Source organism: Eulemur rufifrons, chromosome 20 (assembly GCF_041146395.1).
Source record: "Eulemur rufifrons isolate Redbay chromosome 20, OSU_ERuf_1, whole genome shotgun sequence".
In the NCBI taxonomy this organism is placed as follows: Eukaryota; Metazoa; Chordata; class Mammalia; order Primates; family Lemuridae; genus Eulemur; species Eulemur rufifrons.
The window spans coordinates 33,442,982-33,469,842 of NC_091002.1; the positions used below are offsets into that span (position 1 = coordinate 33,442,982).

The 26,861-nt window shown below is 39.8% G+C and overlaps 1 protein-coding gene across 1 annotated transcript in view; it reads left to right on the forward strand.

The window, feature by feature from the left end:
• SLX4IP (SLX4 interacting protein) overlaps positions 1-26,861 on the forward strand; it is a 183,677-nt gene that overhangs the window by 107,905 nt on the left and 48,911 nt on the right. Inside the window, 2 exon segments of the mRNA XM_069495770.1 lie at positions 3,119-3,208; positions 7,360-7,480. Coding sequence (XP_069351871.1) covers positions 3,119-3,208; positions 7,360-7,480 — 211 coding nt within the window.

The window sequence follows — 26,861 nt, forward strand, 5'->3', positions numbered from 1 at the left end:
GCTATATCACAAATTTGTTTTCTTTTGTTTTGATAACCGTACTGCGGCATAATTGGTTTTCTTTTTAATCATATGTGTTGTGTTTTATGCATTTAAGAACATTTTTCTGACCAGGTGCAATGACGCATGTTTGTAGTCCCAGCTGTTTGGGAGGCTAAGGCAGGAAGATCGCTTGAGCCTGGGGGTTTGAATCCAGCCTAGGTAACATAGTGAGACCTTGTCTCTAAGAAATAAAATAAAAATAATAAAAAAGAACACTTATTCTGAGCAAGTTTCATCAGCTTCACAGATGGCTAAAGAGGTCCATGGCACACAAAAGGTTAATATTTCCTGGCTGAGATCTTCTAGTCGTGGCATTCGACCTCCACCTGGTGGCAGCATACTCCTTAAAGGTTAAATCTATAATCAACAGTTGAGAAGAAACTTTAAAAATAACAGTATACTTGAATATGATTTTCAAACATTTTTGACCACACCCTGCAATAAGAAATAGACTGTCCATCGCAACTCAGTACACACGTACTTACATTTCACAAAACAATTCTTGGCCTTACCATGTGACATTAGTATTTTTTATTGCATTCTAATATTCTTGCATTAAAATAAAATGCTGGTTGCAACACACTCAACTGAGTTTAGTGGGTCACAGTGCAGTGTTTGACATCATAGGAGACCGTCTTGCATCATGGTTCATGGTTCATTTTGGTCTCCCTCAAAATACCCTTACATTTTCAGGGACATAGTGCCTACATTTTGAATAACTACCAACAAATATGAATATGTTTTTACACAATGTTCAAAAATTATTATTGATATAATTTATATAGCATGAAAGGAACTGATCTTAGGTGTACACCTAAGATATCCCATCAAAATACAGAATATTCTCATCACCACACCAAGTTTCTTTGTGCTGGTTCTCACCCAGTTACTTTCTGGGCAATCATTGTTCTGATTTCTTTCACTATACATTGGTTTCGCTGTTTTAGAATTTTATGTAAATGGAATCATACAGTGTGTATTCTTTTGCTCTGACTTCTTTTGCTTAGCCTAATGTTTTTGAGATTAATCCATGTTGAGTATATCAGCAGTGTGGTAAGTGGCATTCTGCTGCATGAATATGCCACAATTTGTTCTCCTGTTGATAGACTTTTGGGTTGTTTTCAGTTTGGGTTATTATGGATAAAACTTCCATGAACATTTGCATACAAGTCTTAGCATGCACATATGCTTTCTCTCTCTTGGGTAAATACCTTGGGTGGAATTGTTGGCTCAGTTGGTAAATAAATGAATTTTTAACTATAGAAAACTGGCAAACTGTTTGCCAAAGTAGTTAAATGATTTTACATTTTCACTAGGAAAGTATGAGAGTTTGGGTGGCTCCATATCTTTAACAACATTTAGTGTGGTGTCAGTCTGTTTAATTTTAGTCATTCTGGAGGGTATTGTAGTTGTATTTAATGTCTCTTGGTGGTTTTAATTTGCATTTGCCTAATGACTAATGATGTTGAACACTGTTTTCATGTTCTTATTTGCCATTCATTTATCTTAATTTGGTGAAATGTCTGAGTTTGGGTTGTTTTTTCTTAGCCATTTGTAGTTCTTTATGTGTTTTGAAGATAATTTTTTTTTTTTTGTAGTTACAAAGATAGGGTCGCTTTTTCACATATTACTGGATTTTAAAGGTAAAATTTTTTTGTGTGTGTGGTTGCAAAGATAGGGTCATTTATTCACGTTACATGACTGGATTTTAAAGGTAAAAAATTTTTTTCTCTTTATGTGTTTTGGATACCAGTCTTTTATGCCAGATAGATGTATTTATGAATACATTTTTCCAAGTCTGTGGTATACATATTAATTTTATTAATGGTGTTTTCTAATGAATAGAAGTTTTTATTTTGGCAATGTCCAAGTTAACAATTTTTTTCTCAATATCTGGCGCTTCCTGGATCTTGTCTAGGAAATCTTTTCCTATCCCAGAGGTTGGGAAAATAGTTTTGACATTCATGTTTATGTCTCTGATCCATCACAAATTAAGTTTTGTGTGAAGTAGGTGTCAAGTTTCAGTTTCTTTCCGTATTTATGTTTTAACATCGTTTCTTGAAACTACTTTCCTTTCACCATTGATTTATAGCACAGAATAAAAAAAAAAAACTATTCTGCCAGAAAGGTGAAATTGATTTTTTTTTTCCTGTGGACCATAAAGTGAACCTCTAGGACTGTTGGAACATCCCCAGCCTACAGTCCTGGTCTCCCATTCATTTCTAGATTAGTTTGTTCACAGTTATATTGTGATTCTCTGGAAGTGCTTTACTCATAAGGTGTGAGGATTTATAAGCCTGTGACTTTTCAAGGGTCTGTAGCTGTGCTATCTATTATGGAGCCCCTAGCCACATGTGGCTATTTAAATTAAAATTTTAAATTTAGCTCCTTGGCCACAATAGCCACATTTCAAGTACTCGGGAGCCACATGTGGCTATGGGCTGTGTTATTGAACAGCGTAGATATAGAATATTTCCATTTTTTCTAAAGCGCTGGACAGCGCTAGCCTATAGAATAAGAGAAGGGGCAGGCTGTGTACAGTTTTATGGCATATTTCAATGAAAGTTTCTTTATTTTTGATAACAGGCATTCAGCATCTACCTTTCTCTTCTGGGTCTTTCTCATTCTTTTGTGCTTCTGTTTTTACATCCCAGCCAATCCTTCTGTCTGTCTGAAAATTCAGTAGCTTCTATCTGCTCTTTCCTGCTTAGAAACAAGAATTCTGCCGGCTGTGCGTGGAATCATTCTTTCTGGATTCTGCCTAGTCCTGGCCTGTTTAACTTCTCTCAGTATTTGACAGTCTTCCAATTGCCCCTGGGATACCTGGGCATCCCCTTTTGAGGTGCTGCCCAGAGACAAATATTTTGTCTTTCCTGTCCTGATTAACACTGCATTTCTCCTTAGCATTGCCACTATAAATTTCAAACTTAGAAGTAGTAGGGTACGACCTGTCGCCCTGTGGGGTATTAAGATTGCTGCCCAGTGGTGAACTTTGTTGCCGTTTCATCGTGAGCAACCACACAGGAATTTGTGAGATTTTGTCTCAGACACTGACTCTGCCATCACTGTCTTGCAGTGCGGGAATTTTGCTGTCCTGGTGGATCTTCATATATTGCCTCAAGGTTCCAACAAAGATACCAGCTGGTTTTCTGAACAGAAGAAAGAGGTACAGTGAAACTTTTTATGCTTTACATGCAAGTAGCTGCTACTGCTAGAAGAAATGTTAGCTCTTTCCAGCTTTCATTTTTATTAGTGGGGGAAAAATATTAAGTGATATTTATCCCTTGAAAAACAACTGTATTCCCAGTAACAGACACACATACACTGATTTTTTTTTTCTTCCCATTCAGAAACTGTCACATCCATTCACTTCACGTGCTACTGTGTTATTTAAACCAGAAATTTCCTACCTCTTTGTTTGGGGGCAGACAGAAGGGCTTCTCCATTTTAAAAAGAGGAGGAGAAGTAGTTAAACGTGACTATTCCAGGTGAGCAGGCATTTTAATCTGACTGGTTTGGAAGGATGGGCTGAACACCTGGAGCAGGTGTGGAGGTTAGCACAGGCTGATCCTTCACACCTGGCTTAAAGCTGCTGCTTTTCTGCCATCCTTTTATTATCATGAGCTTTTGACAGGCGAGGAGATATTTGACTGTATTCCTCCTTTCATGCTGGTCAGTCAGGAAATGCCTGGTCCTGCGCATAGGAGCATGGTGGACCTCCTCATCCTCAGCCTCCTCCCCTGCAGGTGGAAGGTCCACTAGATGCTAAGTCCACTCCTAGTTCTAAATTTCGGCGCTCCCACCCGAATGCCATCGTGGTGGAGGCTTCCAGGGTGCATTTAGTTCTCCAGTCCCTGCTCACCAGAGAATGGGGCTGGCCAGGTAGCAACTTGCATATAACTTTCACGGTAGCATCGCACTTGTGTTCTCCATGATGTTCATTTATCACAATTGCTTTTTAGAATGAGAAATAAAAAGTTTTATTAAAAGTTAGTATATGGAGTAGAAACTAGTAATAGTGGCAAAAAAATAAAATAAAAAAGCTTTCCTGTGGTAATTGTTTTCAGTCAGCTTTTGGAGATCATTACGAAAAAAATGCCTCCACACTCTCCAGAAATTTGTAGGATAACACATTTGCAGTCAAAAGGTAATATCACCAGGCCTTTGCTGTCATTATTTTGTAAAGGATACCTAGTAACTCAAAGCTTAGGTTCATTATGATGGGATTTATCCTTCAGGTAAATAACTGTGGATTTTCCTCTTTAGACCTTTTGTTTCCCTTCCCTTCCCTTCTCTTCCCTTCCCTTCCCTTCCCAAGTCTCAATTTGTTGCCCAAGCTGGTCTCAAACTCCTGACCTGCAAGGGATCCTCTCGCCTCAGCCTCCTGAGTAGCTGGGTTACAGGCGTGAGCCACTGCGCCTGGCTCTTCAGGACTTTTAAACATTTAGCAGACCAACATCGCCTACCGCCACACACCTTCATGTAATTCCCTTGCTTTAGCTTACTAGCACACATCCCCATGATTCAAAACAGTTCATTCATTTCCCCAAAGTGACTAATGTTCACCCGAGGGGACCTCACCCAACATCTCCTGACTTGACTTACATTAACAGTGTTCTAGAATCTGCCAGTCCAGGCCCATTCTCTTCCTCCATTTACCACCTTGGCCTTAGACCTTTCTTGTTGATATTTAATCAGTTTTGCCCAAAACAGACAGTTGATTTGGAACACTTTAAAAGAAAGCTATGCGTTATGTGAGTCAACTCTTAGCCAAAGCATGAGGCCAAGTTTTTTTTTTTTAAGGTGCCACCTGCAGCTGCATTGCTCCGCCTGGTCCCTACTCGAGGGCACTGGGGCATGACTTAGCAAAGGTGTGCGTGCGTGATGGGACCTGCAGGAGGGCAGGTCTGCCAGCAAGCCGAGCTTTCCGCTCAAGGCGAAGTAGTCGGTTTGCTGCTGCTACTCCACGTTGCTCCTTTGAAATACGTGTTCGCTGATTCAAACTGCCCTGGGATAATTTGTGTAAGAAAGGAGAAAAGCTAGCTGAGGAAAGGATATGACTTTAGTCCGTGTTCAGTGTCCCAGAGCTTTCATCTTTTCGATCATTAGATCATCTCATGATTGGGTTTTCATGAGCAACCAGTCTGATTACATTTTAACCGTCCCTTTATATAGTGAAAGCCTAAGAATATCCAGTTCCTTTCTAGAAAAAGGAATTAATTACATGTATTAAACGTGTGTTTATTTTGAGTCCAGCACGAGTAGTCTCTGTACCCAAACAGTCCAACTCAAACTGTTCCATTTGTAAACTTGAGCAAGGGAACGTAAGCCCCCGTTAGCCTAGAGATGCCCTCTGTATTTCTCTCTTGCCCACTGATTTTAACGTGTCTTCTCATCTGCCCCTCACATGTGGCTGGGAGTTTTTCTTTTCTTGAATTGCTCTGGTTCTGAAGAGAATACTTCCCCAAGTGTGGTGTGGTCGGTTACTCGGGTCTCTTGACCACATTGCTGGTGGCCTACCTATCATTTATCAAACCTGACTCATGGAAGGACAGACCCATAACTAGAGGGGGAAAGTTTATGTGTGCGGGCCTTTGCTTTATTTTTGTCGTACTATTTTTAGTTCTAGCCTTATAGGGCATTTATGACCAAATTTTAGCAATCCTTGTTTCCATGTATGTCTTTCACATATTTTCTAGCTCAGTCATAGCTGAACCCTGCATGTGAAGCAGAATTCTTTAATTGTTAAAGAGGAAAAAAAAAAAAAAAAAAACCCCAGCGTGAGGCAAGGCTGCCTTTCTGTTGTGTGAACAATGCCAAAACACTCAACTGTAAACTGATATCTCTGTATTCCACAAGGCACTGCATCTTTGGGCTGTAAAATGAAAAGCAGGAAATTCACATTTGTGAGTTAAACCAACGGTTTTTCTATACTGTTTGAGGGGTCTGAGTATTTGTAATAAGAGAAAAGTTTCACTAGCCTTGCTCTTCAGAGCAGCTAAAAACTTTGTTCTTGTGTTAATTTATGAAGATTCTAAGAGATCAACCTGAGATGACATTGCAAGAAACCAGTGAAACAGGTTTGAAGTGACCTGGGCAACTCTGAGCCTGCTGCAGAGCCTTTGGGAAGAATTATCAGTCTTTAAACGTCAGTTCTTCTGCTTGCGATTTTACTCCCTTTTCCTACATTAGGTTACATTTTCCTGGGAGTGTAGGAAACACTGCAGAGTATCTTCCCGTTACGCGGTTGAGCTTAAATTTTTGTTTTTTTTTCTTTATAAATAACACCAATATATTATATAAAACAATTGACATCCCTAGAAATTTGCTAGTTATATGGCATGTTGAAATTGAATTAAAACCACGCATTTCTGTTGCCTAATAAATGTTAATCTACTTTAGAGACATTAAATCACTTTCACCATTAATAGGTGACTATGGTGCAGTTTTAACAAAAGCAAATGGGCATATACAGTATCATTAACAAGAATATGGAAAAAAAATCAGATTATGGGTTGTCATTTCTCGGTTTAACCCACTGCGCACAGCGCTGTTCCTTCTTCAGTAGATTTGTAAACCTGAAGCCAGAAACTAATGAATGATGGTCCAAAAAAAAATTTTTTTTTTTTTTTTTTTAATCTAAACACCAAGTTTGAAACATGGGAAATTTTGTATAAAATCACTGTTTCTGGTTCCTGGTGAACAAATTGGAAGATCTGGCAACACTGTGCCTATAAATGTAGCAACGGTCCACAAAAACAATGGGGGGAAGGTGGGTGGCTGCTGTTGAGCGGACTGTGGTCTGGGCACCAACAGGATGCGAACATGCCCTTACTCCTGGCTCCTTCCCTGTCCGTAGCCCCCTGCCTGGCCACGGTGGGCATTTCCCTGGGGCCCTTGCTGCCAGCCAGTGTTGGCTCTATTTGACTTTCCTCTACTGTTTATCACAATGCAACAACTGGTGTTTACATGAAAACATTCTTTAGCTCATTGGTTTTATCACCTTGTCACCCTAATGTTTACATTGAAGTGTTTTTCTCTTCCTTTTAGAAATGTGAAACGGAGGCAGAGAGAAATGACATGAATTTCCCAGATCACACAGTGAGCCAACATCATGGTTTTCCGGCGAACCTTAGTAGCAAATTTAAATCTATAGTGTTATCCACAAGCACCCGTAGCATTCCTTTCAGCATTCGTAGCCAAATTAAAAAGCAAACAAAATGAAATGTTCAGTGTCGACTTTTTAATATGTACTGTGTTAACTTTGTGCATTGCATTAAAGTAGAAAGTTATATCCAATTTTTTTATGTATTTTAGGAAGTCTGTTTACTGTTAAAAGAAACCATTGATTCAAGAGTTAAGGAGTACTTGGGAGTTCGTAAACAGCACAGGCCGTCAAACACAGAATTCACAAGATCCAGTCCCTTGTCCTTAAAAGGTAGGAACAGAGCACTTTGATTTTTGGACAAAAAATAAATAAAATTTCTGCTTTGTAGGGATGGCAATTATGTTTGACTCTGACTGTCATGTTAATATAGTGATACATTTAAAAAATATGTCATAATGAAGATACTTTGGGTAAAGAAAATTAACCAAAAAGCCCTCAGGGCTTTTAATGATAGGCAAAATATATAAAAATAGCAAATAAAACATTCTTAAGGAAATTATAAATTCTTTAAAGGATTTATTTAAAAAAAGACTTTTTCCACTTCCTTTTTGGTTGACATGTAATAATTATACATATTTGAGATACAGAGTGATATTTCAATGTGTACAATGTGTAATGATCAAATCAGTGTAATTAGTATATCTGTCACCTCATTTATCATTTCTTTGTGTTGTCAATATTTAAAACCCTCTCTTCTAGCTTTTTAAAAATAGGCAATAAATTATTGTTATATACAATATAGTGCTATAGAACACTAGAATTTATTCTATCTAGTTGTAATTTTGTATCCCTTAACCAACCTCTCCCTATTCTCCCCTCCCCACTACACTTCCCAGCCTCTAATACCCACGATTCTTTCTACTTATACGAACTCAATTTTTTTTAGCTCCTACATATGAGTGACAACATGCAATATTTATATTTCTATGTCTGACTTTATTTCACGTAATATAATGTCCCTGAGGCTTATCCATGTTGCCAGAAATGACAGGATTTTATTCTTTTAAATGGCTGAATAGTATTCCATTGTGTATATATACACCACATTTTCTTTATCCATTCATCTGTTGGTGGACATTTAGGTTGTTTCCATATCTTGGCTCTTGTGAATAGCGCTGCAATAAATTTGGGGTACAGGTATGTTTTCAATATTCTGACCTCTTTTCCTTTCTTTAAATACCCAGTAGTGGGAATGCTGGATCGTAATCCCAGCAGATTTCTTAGGAAGCCTCCACACTGTGTCCACCATGGCTGTACTACTTTACATTCCCACCATCAGTGTATAAGAGTTCCCTTTTCTCCATATCCCCACCAGCATTTATTATTTTTTTGTCCTTTTGGCAATAGCCATTCTAACTGGGGTGAAATGATATCTCATTGGGCTTTTGATTTGCATTTTCCTAATGATCAGTGATGTTGAGCATTTATTCATTTGTTGGCTACATGTATGTCATTTTTTGAGAAGTGTCTATTCAGATCCCTCACCTGTGTTTTTTTATTTTCTAATTATTATTTTTTATTTCAGAGTATTACAGGGCTACAAAGACGTTGGTTACGTAAATTGCCTTTGTACCGTGTGAGTCAGAGCTACAAGTGTGCCGGTCCCCCAGACAGGGAGCATCACACCTGTCCTTTGCCTATTTTTTAATCAGATTTTTTTTGGCTGCTCAATTGTTTGAGTTTCTTATATATTCTGAATATTAGTCCCTTGTCAAATGAATAGTTTGCAAATATTTGACATTGTACAGATTGTCTCTTTATTCTGTTGGTTGTTTCCTTTGCTGTACAGAAGCTTTTTAGTTTGATACCGTCCCATTTTTCTGTTTTAGTTTTTATTGCCCTGTGCCTTTGAAGTCTTACCTATAAAATCTTTGCCCAGACCCATGTCATGAAGCATTTCTCCTATGTTTTCTTCTACTGGTTTTATAGTTTCAGATCTCATGTTTAAGTCTTCAATCCATTTTGAGTTGATTTTTGTATATGGTGAGAGATAGGGGTCTAGTTTCATTCTTCTGCATATGGATAGTCAGTTTTTCCAGCAGGATTTATCAAAGAGGGTGTCTTTTCCCTAACATGTGTTCTTGGCACCTTTGCCAAAAATCGGTTGGCTGTAAATATGTAAATTTATTTCTAGATTCTCTATTCTGTTCCATTGGTCTGTGTGTCTGTTTTATAACAATACCATGCTGTTTTGGTTACTATAGCTTTGGTGTAGTATATTTTGAAGTCGGGTAGTGTCATGCTTCCAGCTTTGTTCTTTTGCTCAGTGTTGCTTTGGCTATTCAGGCTCTTTTGTGGTTCCAAATGAATTTTAGGATTATTTTTTCTATTTCTGTGAATAATGTCATTGATATTCAGTAAGGATTGCATTGACTGTATAGATTGCTTTGGGTAGTGTGGTCATTTTAACAATATTAATTTTTTTTAATCTCTTTCAATTCATGAGTATAGGATATCTTTTAATTTTCTTATGGCCTCTTCAGTTTTTTTCATGAGTGTTTTGTAGTTTTCATTGCAGAGCTCTTTCATCTTCTGTGTTAAATATATGCCTGGGTGTTTTCTTTTTTGTAGCTATTGTTAATGGGATTAATTTCTTGATTTCTTTTTCAGCCAGTTATTGGTGTATAGAAACACTGCTGATTTTTGTATGTTGATTTTTATATCCAGTATCTTTACTGAAATTATTTATCAGTTCTAACAGTTTTCTGGTGGAGTCTTTAGGTTTTTCTATATATAAGATTGTGTCTTGTGCAAAGAAGGACTATTTTACTCTTTCTTTTACAATTTGGATATCTTTTGTTTCTTTCTCTTGCCTAATTGCTCTGGCTATAGGACTGCCAGTACTATGCTGAATAGGAGTGGTAAAAGTGGGCATCCTTATCTTGTTCTAGTTCTTTTTCAGGTTTTCTGTATTCAGTATGATGTTAGCTATGGGTTTGTTATATATGGCCTTTATTTTGTTCCTTTATTGGTCTTTATTGTGTTGGTGTGATATGTCACTTTTATTGATTTGCATATGTTGAACCATCCTTGCATACTTGGAATAAATCCCACTTGATCATGGTGGATTTTTTTTTTCCTTTTTCAAAATTTTCTTTTTCCTCCATACACACTCAGTGGATGGTGTATAATTTTTTTTTGATATGTTGTTGGATTTGGTTTGCTAATATTTTGTTGAGGATTTTTGCAATTATGTTCATCAAGGATATTGCCTGTAGCTTTCTTTTTTTGTGTGTGTACTTGATGGCTTAAGTATCAGGGTAATGCAGGCCTCATAGAATGAAGTAAAAAGAATGCGCTCTTCAATTTATTGGAATAGTTTGAGAAGAATTAGTGTTAGTTTTTCTTTAAAACTTTGGTAGAATTCAACAGTAAAGCCATCCAGCTCTGGTCTGGTCTTTGGGGATTTTTTTATTACTATTTCAGTCTCACAATGTGTTATTGGTTTGTTCAGCTTTTCATTTTTTTTCCTGGTTAAATCTATGTAGTTTTTATGTGTCTAGGAATTATCCTTTTCCTCTAGGTTTTCCAATTTGTTGGTATTGGTTGTTCATAATAGCCTGTAACAATCCTTTATATTTTGGTGGTGTCAGTTGTAATGTCTCCTTTTTTGTTTCTGGTTTTATTTATTTGGGTCTTCTCTCTTTTTTCCTTAGTTTTCCTAATGGTTTATTGACTTTCTTTTTTTTTTTTCTTTTCTTTTTTTTTTTAAAGACCTTTCATTTGTTGATCTTTTGTATTTTTTTTTTTACTCTATTTTGTTTAGTTCTTCTCTGACCTTTGTTATTTCTTTCCTTCTACTAATTTTGGGTTTTATTTGTTTTATAGTTCCTTGAAGTGCATTGTTAGGTTGTTTATTTGAAATCTTTCTCCTTTTTTGATGTAGGTGTTTTTCCTATAAGCTTCTCTCTTAGTACCACTTTTTTCTGTATCCCATAAGTTTTGGAATGTTGTGCTTCCATTTTCATTTGTTTCCAGAATTTTTTTTTTCTTAATTTCTTCATTGACCCAATGATAGTTTAGGAGCATGTTGTTTAATTTCCATATATCTGTACAGTTTTCAAAGTTTCTCTTATTATTGGTTTCTAGTTTTATTCCATTTTTGTCTGAGAAGATAACTGATAGAAATTTAATTTTTAAAAATACGTTGAAACTTGTTTTGTTTCCTAACATGGTCCATCCTGTAAAATGTTAAATGTATTGATGAGAAAATGTATATTCTGCATCTGTTGAATGAAATGTTCTGTAAATGTCTGTTAGATCCATTTGGTCTATAGTACAGTTTAAGTCCAATGTTTCTTTGTTAATTTTCTGTCTAGATGATCTGTCCAAAGCTGAAAGTGGTGTGTTGAAGTCCCCAACTATTATTGTATTGGAAGCGTCCACGCGCTTGCTCTCTCTCTTTCTCTCTCTCTTTAACTCTAATAACTTTTGCTTTATATATCTGGATGCTCCAGTGTGGGTGTATATATATTTACAATTGTTATATCCTATTGCTGAATTGATCCCGTTAGCATTTGACAATGACCTTTTTGTCCCTTTTTATGTTTTTTGACTTAAAGTCTATTTTGTCTAAGTATGGCTAGCCCTGCATACTCTTGGTTTTCGTTTGCATGGGATATCTTTTTTTTTTTTTTTTTTTTTCCTTTTTCTTTTTAGCAGAGATAGGGTCTCACTGTTGTTCAGGCTGGTGTCGAACTCCCGAGCTCAAGCTATCCTCCTGCATCAGCCTCCCAGAGAGCTAGGATTCTAGGTGTGAGCCACCACACCCAGCCTGCATGGGATATCTTTTTTGCTTTACTTTCAACACATGTGTCTTTACAGGTGGAGTGAGTTTCTTGTTGATAGCGTATAGTTGGGTCCTTTTTTAATCCAGTTTATATCATTTAATTGGGGATTTTAAACCATTTACATTCAAGATTTTTGATAGGTGAGGAGTTAACTCCTGTCACTTTGTTAATTGTTTTCTGATTATTTTGTATATCCTTTGTTTCTTCTTTTGTTTTGTCTTTGGAATTTGGTGGTTTTCTCTCAGGATAACATTTGATTCCCTTCTTTTTCCCATTTGCGAATCTGTTTGCCAGTGAGTTTTATACTTTTGTGTGTGGTAGATATTGTCCTTATTCTTCCAGATGTAGGACTCCTTTAAGCATTTTTTGTAGGGCTGGTCTAACGGTTATGAATTCCCTCAATTTTTGCTAGTTTTGTAAAGACTTTAGTCTGTGGTTCTGAGGGATGGTTCTGCTAGGTATACTATTATTGTCTGACAGATTTTTTTGTTGTTTGTTTTTCTTTCAGCACTTTGAATATATCAACCCATTCGCTCCTGGTTTCTGCTGAGAAATCTGTTAGTTTGATGCAGATGTCCTTTTATGCACTTGGCACTTTCCTCTTGCTGTTTTTAGAATTCTTTCTTTGTCTTTAACTTTTACTTCAGTAAAAGTTTTTAGTAAAAGTCTTTAACTTTTAACAGTTTGACTATAATGTGCCTCAGAGGTGACCTTTATTTGAGGAACTTTAAACTTCCTGTGTCTAAATGTTTATTTCTCTCCTAAGACATGGGAAGTTTTCAGCTATTATTTTATTAAAATAGGGTTTCTATGCTTTTCCCCATTTCTTCTTCTGGAACTCCACAGTGCAAATATTTGTTTACTTAATGATATACTACTATATGTCACATAGGCTTTCTTCATTCTCTTCCCCCTCCCCGCACCCCCACCCCCCAACTGGGTTATTTCAAAAGGCCTGCCTTCAAGTTCAGAAATTTTTTCTTCTCTATGATCTAGTCTATTGTTGAAGCTCTCAATTGTATTTTTTTATTTTATTCATTGAATTCTTTAGTTCCAGGATTTTGATTTGGTCCCTTTTTATGATGTATAATCTCTGTTGAATTTCTCATTCTGACCATGAATTATTTTTCTAAATTTGTATTGTCTATGTGTGTTCTCTTGTATCTCGCTGAGTTTCTTGATGATCATTATTTTGAATTCCTTTTCATGTATTTCAGATATTTCTATTGAGAGGAGTCTGTTGCTGGAGAATTATTTAGTTTAACCTTTGGAGGTGTCACATTTCTTTGCTTTTTCAAGTTTCTTGTGTTCCTACATTAATATCCACACACCTGGTTAATGGTTGATTTTTTTTCCTATTGTATGAAGTAGCTTACATTTTTTTGTAGATGTATCTGTAGTGTCAATTGGTTAGGGTGTTTTGGCTGTGGTTCTGGGTGGGTAGTGTAGTGTAGTCTTTGTCTGATTTCTTCAACTGTAATCAACATCAGTGATGTCTGTGAGTTTCCTCAGTGGCTTAGGCTGCAGTTGTTTTATGGAAACTGTGGCAAAGCTTTTCTGGGGATGGCAATGCTAGGCGAGCCAGACCTCAGGCCCCTAGGAGACATGCATGGGCACTGATGATGGTGGCCATGGGCTCTGCGTGGGCTTAGCCTCAGACTTCTGGATAGTGAGTGCAGGTATGTGATAGCTCTTCTTCTGGAGTGAGTGAAATTACCAGTGGTGGTTTGGTGGGCCCCAGGCAGGCCAGTCCTTAGGCTCCTGGGCAGCCCACATGGGTGCTGGTGGTGGCAGTGGCAGGCCCTTGGGACCCTAGGTGTGGGGGGTGTGTGTGTGTGTACCAGTGGTGATGGCTGTGAGCCCTGAGAGGGCCAAAGGATTTTTTTTTTTTCTTTTTTTATAGACAAGTAGTCTTACAAATGGATTTATATTAACACTGACTTAAATTGATTTGGGGCTTTATGCTTTTCAAAATGTTTTCATATATGTCACCCTATGTCAGAGGTTCTCAAATGGGAGTAGTTTATCCCAGGGGACATTTGGTAATTTATGCAGAGAGTTTTGGTTGCTGTAACTGGTAGCGGGTGGGGTGCTACTGGCATCTAGCAGTAGAGGCCAGCAGTGCCACTGCACACCCTACAATGCACAAGACATCATCCCCCCTCCCCCGAGGAATTATCAGACACAAAATGTGAAGGCCACCAGGGTTGAGATAGCTGTCCTATTTCCCAGTAGCACAGTGGCATGGCAATATCTTTGATTTATAGGTGAAGAAGCTGAGAGTTTGGAAGATTAAGTGGCTTGCCTAAATAAAAGGTCATCTTCTTGAGGACAGAGACTGTCTTGTTTATTTAGTATCCTCCCCTCTCACCACTTCCCAAGTACTTGCAGGGATGGGGAGGCTGTGCCATTCTGATTTCAAGATGATTCTTTTTTAAGCACCAAAGGAAGCAAGAAAAGTTTCATCTTTCTCTGCTGCACCCCTTTTAATAAAAGGATTTGTTATGTAAAATTTGGATTCAGTCAAATTGCCGTGCTTAAGGACCAGGAAGGCCACATGTTTTCTTAAGGCTGAAGGTTTCCTAACTCTGTCAGTGACTTGTTGAATGAAGGAGTATTTGGGTGATAAGTGGCAGACCTGAACCCAGGCCAAGCTTCTGACTTCTAACCCTGTGTTCTTTCTACTCTATCAGGTTATTTGTTTAGTGACGGGGTCTCACTCTGCTGCCCAGGCTAGAGTATAGTGGTGCAATCATAGCTCACTGTAACCTTGAACTCCTGGGCTCAAGTGATTCTCCGCCTTGGCCTCCCAAAGTGCTGGGATTACAGGTGTGAGCCACAGCTCCCAGCCAGTGTTGTGTTTTTAATTTTTTTACTTTAAGTCTGCATTTCATAGTATTCTTTGTGGTAGAAATACAGAGGACAGTGGCTGGACTGCTGTGGACCAGATTATGCTGATGCAGTACCACTGTAGGGAAAACACTGTAGTTGAGGACCCCACCTTGAAGGCATCCTTGATCTGAAGTGTTCACCCTGGCATAGATGAGTAGGCAGATAGATTAATATTACCGAAAGCCTTGAACAAATATAATTTTCATTTTAAACAGTATTATATTGGATGATGCTTTCTGATTTGTTGCTCAGTACCATTATACATCTTGAGAATAACTATAGGAACTTATATCTTTTACACCCCAGCGGCCTGGCTTGGCTCATCTCACTTAAGCAGACTTAATTTATTTCTTTCAAAGCTTCATTCTTCTGTTCATCTTGGGGCCTTTGTCCATGTTGGAGTCTGCCATCTTCAGCTCACTCATCAGAGTTCACTTGTCAGGGAAGCTTATCTTGTCAATAGATCCCCTTGTCACTGGCCCACAAGCACCCTGAACTTTCCTTCCCAGCATTTGATTAACATCTGCCTCTCTACAGATGTGTAAGCCACCAAAAGGACAGGTTCTACTCCTTTTGTTCTCTGTTGTGGCTCTAGCATGGAACACAGCTCCTAGCTTTCAGTAGGTACTTAATATGTATCAGTATAGGTGATAAATTCTAAATTCCATAAATGATTATATCTTTCCTTTTCCTAGTAAGGTGGAAGATTGTCATAATTTACCTGTCCTGCCCTGTGTCCTCCTATTTCCCCCAAACATGTATTCTCTGTACCCCTGTACCTTTATGTTTACAAGTTTGTCCTTTGTCTAGCAAACTCTTGTTTAAGTTCATCCACACCTGTGCTGCCAAAGTGGCCTTTTGAAAACAAAAAGGTGATTGCCCCCAGCTTTGAAACTCTTTGTGGTCTGGAACCTTAGATGCCTAATGTCCTGTATTCAGTCTGTTCTCTGCTTGATACTGGCCAGAATGGGTCTGGTTCTTCAGCAGAGAACAATGTAAATTAAAGATACTAGATAGCTCACAGGCTCTCTGAGAGTACCAAAGAGCCCTGCTCCGAAGGTACACAGACAGGACAACCTCAGCCACGAGGTGGGGACTGCTTCGGTACGTGCCATCTGCAAAGCTCAAGACCAGGTATCAGAAGCCTTGTTGAGCCCCAGCCTCTGCCCCATCCTGCAGAGTCTGACTGCCTGGCATGTCGCCACAGCTCTGGGCTACTCCTCCTGAGTCCACCCCAAGGCAAAACTAGATCTTCTTGCTGTCTCCCAGTTGCAAGTGAGTTTTGGGATGCAGAATATTGGCCTTTTACCTTAGGAAGGTGAGATTTATAAAATGTGGAAAGTTAAAAAAAAAAAGATGGTCAAAAATTTTGGGTGGGTGAACCCAAGTGTCAAATATTCACTAAAATTTTTCTCTTGGCATCCTTCTTCCATGAACTTCCAAGCCATAACAACAAGGTATTGCCTAACAACATAACTTTCCCCACAACAGAGGAAGTGTACTCACCGTATCCTCCAACAGAGATGACGACGGTCTCAAGTCCCAGTGCCACGTCCGGGGTTTCTGAACGATGTCTACTCCCCCTCTAGTTCATTCTCAGCCCATATTTGTTAACTTTTCAACTAAATTATAAAATTACCTATTGCCAGTATACCTTAAATAAATTAGTTGAGAAACAGAAAGCCAAAAAACATAGTTAATATGTACATGATGCAGCAAGGAAGACAATAAGATGACCATTCTTACTTTTATAAACATGGAATAAGTAGTTGATATTTATATTTTACCTCCTGTAATGTTTATTTCATATTTCCTGTGTCCTTAGCTAATAACTGATCAGGATTCTTGGATTTGAGCTGTCAGTGGTCTCACTTTGATGGGGTTGCCATAGTTTTCATTAACTTTTAGCAGTGGGTATGCTTCACTAGGTGGAACCCATTGCATTCCTTATGTTTTATCCATATATGCCTCTCTGCCCCTGGTATCTCATCATTAGCCAACATTTCAACTCCTCTTTTGGCCACTTTGTCTAGTGGCAGAAAAAGTCTGAAATAGTTACATGGTGCTTTGAACTTTCAGACCAAGTCATTCTTGTCTTCTGGGTTGTAATCCTCCTTTGAGTACTAAGGAAGCAGAGTCATGGGAATAGAAAACAAACCTTTACTTTCCTCCTTGGTTTCATCCCTTAGGCCCTTGCTTTAGTTCTACAAGGTCCTGCCTCATAATTTGCATCATAACTGAACTTTCAATAAGCCTTTCCACTATTGCATAAGACCAGCTGCCTTTGAGCCTTATGTGATTTCTTGGTAAAACCATTGAATTTTATTTTGTTTCCTGTAAAATAAGTTTCTTGGTCAGAATCACTGTGGTGGTGGTGGTGATAAATGAGGCCTTCATGAAGCGTACTGATGATGTGGCTTGCAGAAATGTGGCAGGCATAGAGGATACATCAAATCCGGAATAAGGATCCATTCTAGTGAAGATATTGCCTCCTCTGTGATCAAAGAGGTTGTGTAAAATCCACCTACCACTGCTGGCCTATCTCCCTGTGATATGAGAGTTGATGGAGAAGCCTAGATTAATTGTCGCAGCTGGTAAATTGGGCACTTGGCATAGCTCAGCCTTGATAAGGTTAAGTCCATGTTGTTGAGCCCAAGCAGGACGTTCATCCGTGCCACCATAGCCACATTGCTCATGAGCCCTTTGAGTAGGTACTTTGGCAGCAAGGGAAAGAGGCTGGCCAGCATCCATGGGATAGATCATCTTGTCCATCTCATTACAACCACCTCTCCTGAATGGGTCCTGTTATGGCCTGAATGTGTCCCCCCAAATTCGTGTGTTGGAAACTTAATTTCCAATGTAACAGTTTTGGGAGGTGAGGCCTTATGGGAAGCCTTTATGTCATGAAGGCTCTGGGCTCATGAATAGATTAATGCTATTATAAAAGGGCTTGATGGAGGGAGTTTGTCCCCTTTGTGCCTTTCCATCTTCTGCTATGTGAGCATACAGTGTTCCTTCCCTCCAGAGGACTCATTGTTCAAGGTGCCATCTTGGAAACAGATACCAGACCCTGACACCAAACCTGCTGGTGCCTTGATCTTGGACTTCCCAGCCTCTAGAACTGTGAGAAAATAAATTTCTATTCTTAACAAATTACCCAACTAGTGGTATTTTATTATAGTAGCACTAACAGACTAAGACAAGGCCTTTTCGAGAACATTCATGTAAGATACAGATATTCTCACACTCTTTATAATTTTTCCTTATCACCTATCCTTCTGAGTTCCCTCTCTTCAAACTATTAACCGTTGCCAATGGATTAGTATATATTCATATATCAGGCCATCTCTCTTGATACGGCACATGGATGGACCCAAAATGTACCACTTAACGGTCTGCCCACTGGACAGAATTTCTTTTTCCACGCTTAGCAATGTTATCTCATTGCATTCATTTACTTCTGGCTGGTACCACCTCACTGGGCAGGGTGTTGATTAACCAGGCACAAATTTTTATCTGCTAGTCAACTGGTCAGTCAAGCTGTCACTCTTTCGGGTTGCTAATACAGGTCAGAGAAACACGCAAACATCCCCACTGTAGTTTGTGCTTTTCCTTTAATAGTAAGGTACAAGGTGTAAAAAACTTTACTTGCCTTTGGATGAGCTCTTTCACATGCCCCTGAACACTAGACATTTAGAAACCATATTTTGGAAGGTTTTATCTGGCACCACCTGACATGCCTGTGTCTTAGCATGACAACTAGAATATAGGCCACCTTCTGCCAAGTAAATCCTATCATAATTCCTTCAGTGTGGTAGACCAGAACAGTATCCTACAAGATAGTGAGATAATGAAGGTCCCTGTGGACTGAATAGCATCATGAAGCAAAATGTTAACAGGGCAACGAGGCAAAACAGCAGAGCTATATGGCAACCTCTGCCAGTAGAGAGAAACCTGCTTTTGTGTTCACTAGGATAGGAAAAACACAGATTTTTGCACCTCTGTAGTGCTGATGCTTGGTGCTGTAGTGCTCCAGTTGAGAGACCACCTCTGGAAAAGAATCCCTGCCTAATTAAACTTACATCAATCTACATTACATTATCCTGTAAGTTCCCATCTGTCTTCTCCTTAGGCCAAAGAGGAAAGTGAGATAAGACTATATGAAAAAATACTTGTGGATATTTCAAGTTCTTCATGGTAACCTATCTTTTTGATTCCTTAGGGATTAACATAGATTTGGTTTATAGTTTGGGTGAGGAGGGAAGATTCCAGAGATTTTAACCTGGCCCTTATTTATCATAGTACGTGTGTCATGAGGTACGGAGTTCACGTGTGGATTCTGTCAGTTGCAGAGTAAATCTATCCCAATTATACTCTCCACAGCAGAGAAGACAACTACAGGAGATTTTCACAGATGTGCTGGGCCCTTTGTGAAATGAATTTAAGCCAAATTTCTGTCAATATTTATCACCCTCTGGTGGGTCCCAATAGCAATCAGGAATCTCAAGAATAATCTGAGAGCCAATGTCCAATCATCCTCAGAAGTTCTGGGCACCACCCTTTTTTCCTTATGTAGCTACCCTAGTAAACTCTGCAGGTCCAGGTGCAAGATTTATAGGATGAACTTGCAAAGGTATTAAAGGGTCCTTACTCGAGGGATTCCTGGCCTTCCATTCAAGGAGACAGTGGGTCTATGAGCTGACTCAGATCTGAGGACTGGCTGAGAGGCTGTCGGCTATTCTCCAGGGTAGCTCAAGTCAGGCCCCTGTGCACCAGATCTAAATTTTTTTTTCTTTTATACAACGTATTAGTTTGCTAGGGCTGCCATAACAAAATACCACAGACAGGGTGGCTTAACCAACAGAAATTTGTTTTTTCACAATCTGGAGATGAGAAGTCTGAGATCAAGGTGTTGGTGGGGTGGGTTTCTTCTCCTTGGCTTGTAGGTGGCCTCCTTCTCCCTTTGTCTTCACATGGTTCTCCCTCTGTACGTGTCTGTTTCTTCGTATAAAGACAACAGTTACTTTGAATTAGGGCCCACCCTAGTGACCTCATTGTAACTTAATTATGACTTTAAAGACACAAGCTTCAAGTACAGTCACAGTCTGAGGTACTGGAATTAGGACTTCAACATATGGATTTTATGGGAGACACAAGGCCGCTCATACCATATAGTTTCAGTAAGGTCTAAGTGTGCTCTCTACCTTATTTGGAGTTATGGACATAATCAATTAACCAATAAGCCAGAGACGTCTGTGGGTCAGACTACTCGGACAGGGTTCTTACCATGTTTACCACTGGGTCGTGGCCCACCCGTAGACCAAGTGACTTGCCCAGACATGGGTTTTAATTGACTGCCAGTTTCCAGCTACCCAGTCACCAGGTGACCCATCCACTCTTGGACTTTTGTGGTCTACAGACACCATGTCTGTTCTGGCCATTAATTCTTCTAGCTGCTTGCTCTTACTCCCTGGGGGCTGTCCCTTACCCCCAAGGTGGCTGCCCACCCAGTAACAGTGTTGGCAGCAGTGTCCTTCCCATATTGGGTCCCACACCATTGTGCAGAGGGTTCCAGGGAACACAGGGGAATCATTTGGCATAGGCTGGCGTTCTCCCACAGGTCGGCATGTATGCACTTCGCCTACTCTCTTTGTATCCCCTAACAAGGTATGGTTGGCAGGTATATGGCTCCTTGTACCTCATTGGATGTGTTCCAGCAGAGGGATCCAAGTTCTCCCACTGATCACCCTTTTTATTGGGCAAACATAAAAGTGACCTTATAGGATTGGGGTTGGCAAACATTTTAGTCCCAGGTTCAGGCACCAAGCAGTGGCTATTTAGGAGAATGCTGGACAAGCCAACTGCTGCCCAATGCCTGGATACTTTGGCAGCCCTGCAGCTGGACCTGTGGGATGCTGAATTAGGAGCCCCTCTCCCCCAGGGAGCAGGGAGTCATTGTTCCCAGATAACCTTGGCCAGCAAGCCCAGCGAGCTCCCATGGTCATTTATCAGCTTGTCACTCTTCCCTGACTCGGCCCCCAGAATGTGATGTTGTCTCACTCTTAGGCCTTTGCATACGCTGCTTCTGCTCCTCTGGGTGAGGGCCTCCTCGTCCTTCAGTCCTATGCTCAGTTGTTGCCTCCTCTGAAGAGCCTAGTGTAATTCTGTGTATCTTCTCTCCCAGGGAGCTTCCCTTCTCCTCCCCACGTACCCGGTTCACCCTCTATAATAGCGACACGTTGGTTCCCTGCCTCCCAGACTCCATTTTCACTGAGGGCAGGAGTCTTGTCCTGTTCAGTACCCACTGCAGAGCCCATCATTCAGGAGGAGCACAACTAGTACTGGAAGAAATGCATTTTTCTCACTACCCACAGGTCACGTGCTGCTCTGCCAAGGCTTTGTGGCATGCTTCCATTGCCGAGTCTCTTGCCCCTTCCACAAAAGGCAGAGGTGGAAGTGGTCTGTGAGTTACTAATACTAAGTAGCTTTTCTCGTTTGGTTCTCAGAAAGTCACAACCACATCCTACCCCAGTGTAAGATTAGGCTGCAACATCTGACTCTCCCGCAGCCGGGGACAGAAAATACTTTCCCTGCAGCCCCACCCAACCTTGGTGTCCTTTAGCATTACTTCCTCTACCAGTCATCACTAAGTGTCAGCCTGCTAGGTGCCAGCACAACACTGAGTTGGGCCTTCCACGTGCCCATGGCGGATCCTTGGGACAGTCCTTCCTAGCCAGCATTCCTCAACCCTTTTTCTAAAGATGAGTACCAGACTTCTTGGAGTCCAAGTAACTTGTCCAAAGGTCACAAAGCTAGTAAGTGTCAGAGGCAACATGGAAATGGCTGTCTGATGTCTGGCTTGTCCTCACTACTTCAGTATCCCCATTAAGGAGAGTGGGGGGTGTGTGTGTGTGTGTGTGTGTGTGTGTGTGTGTTTTAATAAAATTTTCCTTTAACCATGAAACATAGCTGTCTTTAACTAGGAACAGTATTCTGCTTGAACTACCATGTGGATATTTTCATTTAATATTTTGTATCTCCTGCTCTCTGATCACAAGATGGAAAGGGAGAAATAGACTCCAAAACAGAGCTCATCTTCCCGCTCTGTGCACTTGCCTCAATGCATTGTCTAAATAGGGTTCACTCCATTTCTGCGTTTGTGGAACAGGAATAATAAATTCTGTTTTACTGCCTATTATTCTATTCTATATAAATCTTTTCTTATACTTGACATCTAAGAAACCCAGTCCTTTGGAAAATGCCATAAAATAAATTAAATTTTCCTGGGTACTGTGGTTTCTGTCTGTGGTGGCTTTCTTTGTGGCTATTCTTCTAAACTGAATGCTCCTTTAAAATCTTAGCTTCAATCTCTGGCCCAAATGCAGAGTCCTCTCTGCTTTCTGTGGCATCCGAGGTATCTCATGTGAATGTTCAAGGCTGGGTTCCCAAGGCTTCCTCTCTTTCCGTCGACACCCACCTCCCAAGCAGCATCCTGTGGTGGGGCACGTTACCACCGTGTTAGGAAACCAGTGGGTGTTCACACAATGAGAGGAGAAAACGAGAAAGACGAGGCGCCAAAACAAGCAAGTTTTTCCTATTCTTCCCTGTGTCTGAGAAACGTTCCCCTTCTTTCCCCAACGCCCCACGCGTGGTACGTGCCAAAGAAAGCTTCCTCCTTGCTTCTCGCACACAGGCTTGATTGTGAGCCCTTCTCCTCGGTGTCCCCACGAATGCAAATTTGCATATGTGGTGTTTTATCTTGTATTTATTTTCGCAGCCCATTGCAAACAGGGCCATTTCCTATTCAAAATAGATTTGAGAAGTAAAATAGCTTTTCCCCTTTGAACCCAACCCTTCCTCCATATAAACCTTCACGCATTTTCAGAGAAGGCAATGAAAACTTGCTCTAGAACGCCATCTATACGCTTCATGTTTTCTTACACGTAAACGACGACAATAAAAAGTGCTGTGCCTCCAACAACGGTTAACCCTGAATAAACATAGGCCCTTGGCAAATACTATTTCTAGCGGGCACTGTTCATGTGAGTCAGCTGTCACAATGGAGCATTAGCGCTCGTTCCGTTGTCCACACCCTCAGTAGAGACAGGGCTGTACTGAGGTTGCAGACGGGTTGAGCTTAGTAGTTCTCGGTCTTCTGCAGTCAGACGTGGAAGACCAAAGAGGAAGAAATAGTTTTTTGTGCAGTTTTACAAATAGTCAACTGGCACAGCATGTCTTCAGTTATCTGCTGTTCTGTTAAATATTCTCGATGTTTGGACATTGTTTTTTCTATTTACAGACCTTTACAAATAGAAATGGATTTCCCTGGATCTGTCAGAGAGCACCATGGAAACATGTGTTTTCTTTTTACACGTGTTTAAATAGCTTTGGTTATTATTTACGTTTCTTCTCATAACGTAACTCAAAACATTTTATGGGCTTTCATCCACACATGGAAAGCTTAAAAGGGCAGTAATGAGAAAGCAAGTGCCTATAAGTCTGCTGGTGACTGTGCCACAATTTCAGCACAGATTATTTTTCCAGGAATAGGCAATTTGTAAAACTGGAAGTTTTGTACTTTTTACCAGAAGTGCGCTAAAGCAGCAATGACAATACAAGATGCTTTGCTCTCTCAAAAACTGAGGAGACTTCTCTAGCCATTTATTGCAATAAATGGACAGAAAACCAAATCTCAAAACTCACCTGTTACGGGCATTGCTAGAGATGCAATGACTGATCCTTTGACCACTTTTAATTTTACTAGAAATTAAAATACAAAAAACAAAGTCTGATGTCCAAGACTTCAGAAAAGATTAGGATTCTTTTCACTACATGAAGAAGATTGTCGAACTTCACTTTGTTTTCTTTTTTTTTTGAGACAGAGTGTCGCTTTGTTGCTCGGGCTAGAGTGAGTGCCATGGCGTCAGCCTAGCTCACAGCAACCTCAGACTCCTGGACTCAAGCAATCCTCCTGCCTCAGCCTCCTGAGTAGCTGGGACTACAGGCATGCACCACCATGCCTGGCTAATTTTTTCTATATATATTTTAGTTGACCAGATAATTTCTTTTCTATTTTTAGTAGAGACGGGGTCTCGCTCTTGCTCAGGCTGGTCTCACTCCTGACCTTGAGCGATCCACCCGCCTCGGCCTCCCAGAGTGCTAGGATTACAGGCGTGAGCCACCGCGCCCGACCTCGAACTTCACTTTGAACCAGAGAACCTTTTCGATGTTCGCATAAACCTTGTTAGAACGATCCTATTGGCCTGTTCTGAGCATACTGCATCCTTCTGTTCCACCTGCCCCCTTCTCCCTGAACCCACTACCCCGAACTTCAGAGAGACGACAAACTTTCCCTCGTACAGCAAAATCTGTTACCTTTGCTTTGTTTCAAATTACAGTGCCAGCTCTGTTGCAGCTTTTATGGTGACGCAACTCCAGTGTTACTTTTTAAGTCTACTTGGGCTCATTCATATTTTATTTACAGCCAGACTTTCTGCTCCCAAATTTCTGCATAACTTGGAAAGTCCACAACAACTCTACCAACTGATGACTTATTACTAGATATTCCAAGGCCCAAGCCCCTCTGGGGGTCCGGTGGAACTGGTCAGTACTCCTGCCCTCGCAGCAGTGGGAGGAGAAATAATGAGAGAGAAAATCACCTGCCCTTAAATTGATATAGAGGTGAGATAAAAAAAAAACTTTCTTTTGGTGATCTGTTTTGTCACAATATTTCTAATGGTGACAACTGGATAGAAGGCCTGTAGTTCTCCTGTTCTACCCAGCAGAGGAGAACAGTCCTCACCCAGTGAAAACTGCCGTTTACCCCCAGCATGTTGGGAACATAGTATCCTGGGGTACTGGTTTTATATCATCCAAATGGTTTAGCTGCCACATAGCACGTGTGTGTGGGGTGTGTGTGTGTGTGTGTGTGTGTGTGTGTGTTGGAGTGAGCAGTGGGGGGCACAAGGAGATAGACTCCCTATAAGGCTGCACTTCGCTTTGGCACATCCCAGGTAAAGTCTTAGAAAGCAGAAACTTCTCCTGGGTTTGACAGATACTATTAATAATAATGGGGAAAGCTCTCCCTCTCCTTCCCTTCCCGCCATATAGCAGTGGTGTTTTCTCATAGGAGTAGCATCTATGTTTTTTTAATATGTGGGATGACCAGGTATAGTGGGAACTGTTTATCTTGGCAGGTGCTGTTTGTTTCTCAGGAGTCTCATGTCCACTACACCATAGTGATAGCCTTCCGATGCCTATAGTGTTCACCAGCTTGTCTCTTCCCTTTCATTCCCACCCCCCCTTTGGCCAGGACCTTCTATCGTAATGCCAAATTTTTAAATTCTTAGTAACTGAATTTCACATCCCTAATACTAATACCCATAAGGCAACTTGAAAGAGAAAATAGATAATAGTTATCTAACAGATTAAATATCAGTAAGAACCCTTTGATTTTGAAGGGTCCAAGGGATGAGTGAAGAGGCCCTGGCATAGAATAATACACTGAAGTTTAACGCTTTGGGACTGAGATTTGCTAAATGAATATCTTGGGAATTTGGGTGACTCCAACCCAAATGATGATCAAAAACCAGAGAGCTTTCATTTTCAAATTCCCTAACATGGCACCCTAATTATTCCAATTATTTAGAATAAAAGTGGAGAATCTAAATTATATTTTGTAGTTACTAAATGTTTTTGGTTAACCACTTCAAGTGCTTATAATCAAAATAACTTTGTATTCACTGTTAACTTCTATAAACTGGGCAGGAGCATCTACTCCCTCCGGTACAGTAGACATTTATACTGTCTCTAAATGGAATTTGCCACAGATTTCTGAGTGAAGTGTGTATTCATGAAGCATTAAGAATCCCTGGGCTATTCCTAGGGAGTTGAGAAGAGGCATATTTAATAACTGTTCAGGTACACTTAATTCTGTAGCTTGTTTATTTTTGCTGTTCTACCACAATATTGTCATTACTTAGAACCTAAATTCCAATGAGACTCAAATTTATTTTAATTATTTGATCGTGAACCACATAACCTCATCGGAAACTTGGATTAATCTATTAATATTTTTTGTGAAATGTCTTGAAAATTACCCGTGTCTACATTAAGCAAAAATAAAACTATTGCCCCATGATCTCAAGCATAAAAAAATGAATGCCTGGACAAGATGCTAGTTTTAAGTTTTAGGCCAAGATCAAATTGCAATTCTGGGGTCATAGAGTATGTGTCCCAGTAAATGTACATATTTGTGTGATTCTGTGTATATTTAATGAATATATAGATATGTTTATATCCATAAGTTGCTGCTAAAGAAAATAAAAGTTAAAAGACCTGAAAGGGGACACCAAAAATATGATTTCCTTACAAATACTTGCAGTTTTACTTAATTGCAACCAGAAGTCTGACCTGGAAGTGTAGTGTTTTGACCCCCCTCCCTGTCTGGTTTCCTATTTGCGGTGTTTTGTTCTCCTCCAACTGTGAGAAAATCTATTTTACATGGTTTTAACCCTGTATATTCTTAGAAACACTAAAGTAGAAAGTATTCCCCTGGGGGAAAAGAAGTTCTCATTATTTACAAGAATGACTTGTAAAGGCTTCTCTTAAATAGAAAACATTTTTGAAACATTTTGTAAATCTTTCTTCCTGAGACGTATTTGAAAATAAAACAGCTTCTTGGTTTCCCCTCAAGGTAATGTGAACTTTTACAAGACTGTATGATTTTTGTATTGTGTAAGTTTACCCTTACTTTAGTAAAATACTAACATTTTAATAACAAAAGTGTACAGTTTATAAACAGTCCCCTTGTGAGGAAGCTTTTTCATACTTTTTTTCCCCCCATATTTAGCTTATTCAATCTTTTTTCTCTAACCTGTTAGAAAAGTAAAAATTAGGCTGAATAAACTTAGGGTGCCTGTAGTACTATACAGTACTCTAATGGAGTAAAAGACACCAATTTAATTAGG